The sequence below is a fragment of the Haplochromis burtoni genome, unplaced genomic scaffold (genome assembly GCF_018398535.1).
Source record: "Haplochromis burtoni strain Fernald_Lab_line unplaced genomic scaffold, NCSU_Asbu1 Contig_50, whole genome shotgun sequence".
NCBI lineage: Eukaryota > Metazoa > Chordata > Actinopteri > Cichliformes > Cichlidae > Haplochromis > Haplochromis burtoni.
Window position 1 is genome coordinate 2251870 of NW_024582411.1, and position 7180 is coordinate 2259049.

At 38.3% G+C, this 7180-nt stretch overlaps 2 protein-coding genes across 8 annotated transcripts in view; both read left to right on the forward strand.

Annotated features, from left to right (window-relative positions):
• Positions 1–305: 305 nt before the first annotated feature.
• Positions 306–4374, forward strand: sinhcafl (SIN3-HDAC complex associated factor, like). 3 transcript variants are annotated; one of them, XM_042220561.1, is made up of 6 exons: positions 306–418; positions 1535–1696; positions 2063–2162; positions 2249–2363; positions 2948–3101; positions 3209–4374. In XM_042220561.1, the coding sequence occupies exons 2-6, from the start codon at positions 1569–1571 to the stop codon at positions 3384–3386; spliced, it is 675 nt and encodes a 224-aa protein (XP_042076495.1). In that variant the 5' UTR covers positions 306–418; positions 1535–1568; the 3' UTR covers positions 3387–4374. The 3 variants fall into 3 exon arrangements, with proteins under 3 accessions (XP_042076495.1, XP_042076497.1, XP_042076496.1); XM_042220563.1 differs by having other exon boundaries at positions 2951–3101; XM_042220562.1 differs by lacking the exon at positions 306–418 and adding an exon at positions 450–707.
• Positions 4375–4776: 402 nt separating this feature from the next.
• Positions 4777–7180, forward strand: part of scube2 (signal peptide, CUB domain, EGF-like 2) — a 21179-nt gene continuing 18775 nt past the window's right edge. For 3 of the 5 annotated variants that reach the window (XM_005936499.3, XM_005936502.3, XM_042220560.1), the window contains exon 1: positions 6331–6919. In XM_005936499.3, the coding sequence (XP_005936561.1) occupies positions 6832–6919 (88 nt within the window). In that variant the 5' untranslated portion in view covers positions 6331–6831. Of the gene's footprint in view, positions 5606–6330; positions 6920–7180 lie in introns of those variants that run through there. The other 2 variants (XM_042220559.1, XM_005936498.3) reach the window with 2 other exon arrangements.

Here is a 7180-nt window from a genome sequence, read left to right on the forward strand (position 1 = left end):
TTTAAATGGCTGTTGTACATTCATATTTCCGCTGAATGCCTTTTCTCGGCTGAGAAAATGTAAACAAACTCTTTCGCGCCATATCAAAGAGGTGTTTTTCTTTAAAGGCTTCGGCCATGTGCCTTGTGGGATTTTGAGTTTCAAGACAGTCCGTTCACATCTAACAACGGCACAACGCCTCGCTTGTTCACTACGCTTCCCAGAATTCATGTCTTCCGGCGAGTACGCGAAGGGGTCAGCGATTGGTTGGAATCAGGTTCAAACCCAACGGCTGCACGCCTTATATGGTCATGTAAGCTCTGCGTTTTCATTCCGGTTTTTTATGCAAATGTATTCTAATGACCAGCTGTATGCAGTTGTAGTAAGAGCATGCGCAGTGCGGGAAAGGAACACGGCGAAGATTCAAAGTTTTTGTTCGGTAAGTACAGTCTTATGTCTCTTCCACTGATATTACATTTATGAGATTTTATTTATTCGTTATGTACGTGAAGAGTAGCAGTAATGTGGTGCAGTGGTGACCTGACGTGTGCTTTTCCATATGTCACGCGCCAAACGTTTAAGACTAACAGTCTCGACAATGGGGATAACGTGGAAGTGAACGAGAGCGTGGCGTGGTGCTGGTAGCGAAGTAGGCTAGCTGGAATGCTAAGGGCTAACAACAATGAACCATATTTGGCGCTCTAGCGGGCAAAAGTTTGAATTTAAAGGGAAGGATGTGTTCGTTGCAACTTTTTGCATTTTGTTAAAATTTCAGTGACATTCACTAAATGCAATGAGTTGATAAGTATGACTTATTTAGAGATGCGCATTTTAACGAATAGCACGGTAGCTTTTTGTTTGTTCACTTCAGAAAGCGCCGCTTACAGCCCGCTTTTTGTTTCGGATTCCCAGCGCACACCAATCTCCTGATAAACAACGTGTAATCGCTCGCAATCTCACTTTGTTAACGTTTGCTAGATAGTAAAATATATAATCCATGCAGTGATGTTTGGAAAAGTGGTATTAATGCCTGCTACCGAGTGTAAAACGCTGCTCGTGTGACGTCCCCACGTTAACCGAGCTGTGCTTGAAAGTTTAAGATCCCGACTCGGACCCGCATCCGCGTGGATGATCCTCAGATCTTCTTTATGTGATAAGACGATCGATAACATGGCGATATAGCGTGCGTTTAGTGTTCGTGCTGTCTTGTTTTTGTTTTGTTTTTTTGGTGTTTTGGTGTTCCCGTGACTTGACTTTAAATTCCTCAACGTTACGGCTTTAGCCAAATGTAGTTGGGCATTTTCAGATGTTTGCGCACTATTAGTTTTATGTTTCGATTAGTTTTTTAAAAAAAAGTGATTTCTTGCAGGATTTATTATAATTGTGAGGTTGTGGACGGGTTTTCCTAGATCTGTATGTGTGCGCGTGTAGGGACCGCCCCCTTTTAGCAGTAGAAAGCACAACTGTCTGCAGACATCCACGGTGCTTAGAAAAGGTGGGACTGGAACAATTACCGATCGTGTGCTCATATTTTTATTCCTCCTTCCGTTTTCAGGATTTTAACCCTAACACCGACCAAGAAATAGACTATGTTTGGCTTTCACAAGTCAAAGATCTACAGGAGTAACGAAGGCTGTTGCATCTGCAAGACCAAGTCCTCCAGTTCTCGATTCACAGACAGCAGTCGATATGAGGAGACATTCAGGCTGTGTTTTGGGTAAGAGCTCGCATTTATTCATATTGAATTATCTGTGCATTCGTTTTTTGAGTTTTTTTTTCTTTTTTGCATACTTTATTAATGACTCATGTATTTATTTATTTTTAATGTGTGTATATATATATATGTATATATGTATGTGTGTGTGTGTGTGTGTGTGATCTTGAGAGAATGGGCTGTTGATTGTGGTCTGTATTAGATATAATATATATAATATATATATATATATATATAATATAATATATATATATATATATATAATATATATAATATATAATATAATATATATATATATATATAGTATTTATATATAAAAAATAAAATTATTTTATTTTTTTTTGTGTATTTTTTTTTCTTTCTTTGAAGGCTCTCTGAGGATCGTGTTGGAGACATCTGCAACGCCTGTGTCTTACTGGTGAAAAGGTGGAAAAAGCTGCCTCTTGGCTCCAAGAAAAATTGGAACCATGTAAGTTATATCCACTTATTGGTACTGTTAGTGCATATTTGTCCCATTCAATGGACTGCTGACTTGTTGTGTCTAACCTAATTCAGGTGGTGGATGCAAGAGCAGGTCCAGGCTTTAAGGTGACAAAACCCAAGAAGATAAAAAATGGAGATGGGAAGAAGAAAAGCAAGCTAAAGAAGCTGCACAAGTTCAAGAGACAGAGTGAGTCATTTTAAAAACATTAAACCGTGATCTATTCTTAGTAATCTTGACAGATGCAGAATACATTTTTCTTAGCCCTCAAACAACTGATTTTAAACACTTTAGCTGCAGCTCATTCTCACTGTCCATCAGCCTTGGGTTTGTTATGTTTGTCTTCTCTGGCTAATTAAAAGCAACTGCTAGCATCATCTGGTGGCTGTTTGGGTTAGGGCACGCTGTTTAGCTTCAGGCTCATCTCAGGGCTGAAAGTTAATTAGAATTAATTGCCAATTTGGGTGCTGGATAAATGTCATTCACTGATCAAATTTTATTTAAAAACTAATAATAATATAATCATGTGTAACTGTGTAGTAGGACAAAAAAAGCAAATTCATTCCTCTAAAATCCAAAAAGTGATGACTTGCTGTCAAAAACAGTCATTGAACCATGAAGTGTAAAAGTTTTGATCAGTTTTAGAAATGGTGGCTAACTTTCTGCTAAATAAGTGATCGGTTAAATTACCATCTTAAAATATTTAGAATTCAACAGAACCTTACCAAACAAATGTAAATATGATAATATTTAATATATTCCCTTTTCCTAAGCAGACTCTGATGCACACAGCACGACCTCCAGCGTGTCTCCTGCCCAGTCTCCCAGTTACAGCAACCAGTCAGATGATGGCTCAGACATAGAGTCCAAGCAAAGACGCTCAGCTCCCTCTATCTTCTCCTTCTTGGACCGTTCCTACTGGAAAAGGCAAGCTACCCGTTGACTACACTGAAGAAAAAAAATTGATATCTTTTTCAAAATAAAAAAAAAGATTAAGCATTGTTTAAGTAACTTTTCACCTTTTAACTTTTTAGACAAAAGGTGTGCTGTGGGATTGTCTACAAGGGTCGGTTTGGAGAGGTGATTATTGATCCCCGGCTTTTCAAGCCCTGCTGCAGTTCCAAAAAACAGAAGACACTGACATCGCCCACGCAAGTGGCCACACACTTGCCGGACACACAACACCCAGAAGACATAAAAGAAACCTGGTGAATGCTATTGTTGTTGTTGAATTTCCCTGTTGGGGTTATCCATGGCATCCACCTGGATTTGTCTCCAGTGGTAGACCTCTCATTTCTGCTCCTCTTTCCCATAGACAGTTATGTAGACCTTTTTTCCTTTGTAATATTCCTTTTTATATAGGTATTTTTTAAGATTTTTTGTAAAGAATTGATTTTTCTTACTTTCCTTCCTTTTTATTTTTTATAGAAAGCACAAATGGGAAAAAAAAACCTTAAGGGCATTAGTGTTATTTATAGGATGAGGAGACAAATTTTGCTAAGGCTCTGCTTTTGACTCTGGATTATAATTTTTGTTTTTATGACATGATCATCCTTCTGTAAATACTTTGTCACCTTTTTTATACATATCAGGATTGTTTTGTTTTTCATTAGTTGTCAAATTGTGTGTAAATGAAAGACACCAGCTTTTTTGTGAGTGGCGTGACTTCAACATTTTGCTATGTTTTGTCTATTAGTGCAAATGAATCTTTGAATTTTTGTTTTATTTTTTATTTTTAATACAAAAATGGCTTTTTCCTGACACCGGGGATCACTAGTATAACTGTTCTTTATCGATTTAATGATCTTTTAATATGTGTATATAGATGAGAACACGTAATCTTTGGACATGTATACAGCTTTAGCATGCCACAAGTTTGAAACACTCCATTTTAAATTTGTTCAGCAGTGTGTGCACATTAACTGATAGATGTGGTTCGACCATGCATGCAGTACATCCCTGTTTGTTGTTTTTTGATTTTTTTGATTTTGTTTTTTAGTGGATTTTGTAAATACAATATTTTGGCTGTTGGAACATCGAAACTTTTTTTTAAAACAATAACAGGAATAGAAAACCACTACGTCTGTTTAAAAAAAAAAAAAAAATGCTTTTGTGTGTCCCAACATTGTTAAAACATGTACTTTAACAACAAGAAGAAAAGAACGGGCTTTTTTACCACATGTTCACATCTCTTTGATCAGATACATTCCTCTAAACACAACAGTGAGCAGCAACATTCCTCCTCCTGTGTGATTCATCTTTTGAAGTTGCTTTACATTTTAGCTCCCATTATCACCATTCAAAAAAATTGCTTTTAATGAAATGTGTTTGTCATGGCTGCGACTGTCAAAGTTCAAACTATGCAGACGTTTTGAATGTGAGAAGTGCTCTGGGGCCGTCCGTCGCTTTTGCTACTTCAGGTGTAAAGCGATGGATCCTTGCTCAACCAAAATTGGCTTGTGAAAAGCATCCATTATTTTAGCAATAATGTTGCATTTTTTTCTAATTGTCCTAAGTCATTGTCTCACAATCATTCTTGTCTTTGTCATGTCAAAAATAATGCTCAGATTGCAGTTTTTTGCCATACTGTCTCAAATTAATACTGCAGTGATAACGGTTGCTTTTTTGTTTGTTTTTTTACATAATTATAAGTGGTCTCAAACTAAAAGAATTGACAGGCAATGCTCTGTAAAGTTGCTTAATATATTATCTTCTGCGGCAGGGTTGTTAAATGCTGAACATGTTTATGATTCTTATTAAAAGGAGAAATGCTGCTTCCTTTTAAGCTGGAAAATAAGCTTCTTTTTTTTTGTCCTTAGGGAGTTGCCATATTTTTTAAGAGGTACATTTTGGGATATCAGATGTGCCTTAAAGAATTATTTGATCTTTCCGTTATGGTTCTTATGTAATTTATGTTTATTTATTACAAAAACTTTTGTAACTGAAATTTTTAGATAATTGGTGTAGAGCCTTTCAGAAATTTTGTGCGCTTCCTTTGAACATGCAATGTATGTTTTGTTTTGTTTTTTTTATACTGTACCACAAAGTAGATCTGTATTACAATAAAAAAAAATAGAAAAAAAAATAGCGGCCTGTCATATTTTTCTGCACCAGCAGGTGGTGGAAAAGAGCTACATTAACGCTGATGGAGCTTTTGGTCCCTTTGCTGTTTGCAGGGGTTAAAGGTGTTCCTGTTTATTGGCTAGATTGGGATTTCACTTATATTGCACAACTGGAGTTGCATTTTGATAATTGAACCTAAGTCACAGTAGGGAAAACTGCGGCTGTAAAAATCAGTATGGTGCAATCTTAGCAAATTCTACCATCGTTAGCTTATTTGTCCGATGGTAAAAGCTCATAAATGCATGTAAACGTTGATACTAAGCTAACAGCCCTGCTGAAGCAAGTGTACGTACTCCACTCTTACTCAGGTCTGTAGCTTTCACAACAACGCCTGACTTTAAAGTTAACTATTTGACTGGTAAACAAGGCGTCTTTCGTGTAGCGATTATCAATTAGAACTAAAATCGTTCGTTGCCTAGCAACCACGCTTTTTTAATTAACGTTCGCTTCCAGGAGTAGCTAGTTAGCTAATATTTAGCTTAATGCACTCGTAGTATATATACCCACAGTAGTGCACGTAAAACATTACAACGGCAGTGAAAAAAGCCTGTAAGTATTTTAAAACTTAAGTCATCTTAAAGTTTAAACAAGACTTGGTGTGTCCCTAACAAAAACGCATATGGCAACAGAGTTTCCCCAGTGACATCTGGTTTGCTATCTGACATGTAAACTCTTATGTTATGTCATATATTTTATATTACATATGTAAAAATTGAGAGAACTTAATATGCAGCTGAGTCCACACTGGAAGCGTTTCAAACCGATAAGGCCACTAGAGATCATTGAAAGGCAAAGACATTAAGCGACTCCGGGCGAAACACCGAAGTGGGTGGGACTTCGGGACAAACATTTTTTATTTCAAATCCCAGGCGAGCAGTAAGGCGACTACCAATGAGAATGTAGAATATAGTTGATTGACACATGACCTTGTAGCATATTTACCACTAGGTTACCTCTAACCAGAGCCCATGAGTAAGTAATTCCAACTGCTCTGCCTCTAGCGTATTTATTAGAGGGTTACCGAGGCAACCGGCGCCTGGAACGACCACAGGTCGTCATTTTCGAAACGATGCCCTACGAGTAAATCGCTTTCAGCTAAGCAACAGTCACTGTCGACTGTCGCTCGCCTCCGTACTACCATACACAGACACCAAACGCTGTTTAGACTTTAAAGCCACTCAAAGGAGCTTGTAAATTAGCATTTACTATAACACTTCCGGGCATTTCTTTTTTTCAAAATAGAAGCCTCTGCAGCGCGCTGCCGTTGTGATGCTTGTTACACACACTTGACGCTTCCGCTTTTCTTTGGCTTCCCTCTATTGACTCAACCCTGCTTCAAAAGCGTTTTTTCCATTCTCACGTGCTCGCGCGCGCACGCACGCTCTTATTCTCACTCACTCACTCCTTTCTCTTCTCAAAAGCGCCTTGTGAAGCGGATTGACAGGCTAGAATGAAAATGAGGCGGACGCTCGCTCGCGACTTCAGTGCGTACGCGTCCTTTTGAGAAAGACCTCTAAAGTTGGATCATATCACCATGGGAGCTGTTTGGGCTGCAAGGGACTTTTGTTTGTTTTTGCTCCTGTTAAATAGTCGCCAAAGCGCAGCGCTTCCAGAGTTTCGAGGTGGGACTGTAGTGAGTGTGTGAGCGTGTGTGTGTGTGTTGTCTTTTGCAGTCGTGGAGACTTTACGCACGCTTTTCCCAGGAGTGCGCTCCATGTCGTTTCACCAGCAGCGACTTTTAGCATTTTCTCCTAATTCCTAACAACTTTGTATTATAGGAAAAAAACAGCACTGCCGTGGCAGGTTGCGCGCTCCGTGTGCATAAACGTTTCCAAAAAGTTTTGTTTTTTGGCATGTTGTTAACATTCAGGTTTTCACAGGAC

Coding starts and splice junctions, on each gene's coding strand:
- sinhcafl (XM_042220561.1), top strand. CDS start 1,569: ATGTTTGGCTTTCACAAGTCAAAGATCTACAGGAGTAACGAAGGCTGT. Junction 2,163..2,248: donor CCAAGAAAAATTGGAACCAT/GTAAGTTATATC, acceptor AACCTAATTCAG/GTGGTGGATGCAAGAGCAGG. Junction 3,102..3,208: donor GACCGTTCCTACTGGAAAAG/GCAAGCTACCCG, acceptor TTAACTTTTTAG/ACAAAAGGTGTGCTGTGGGA.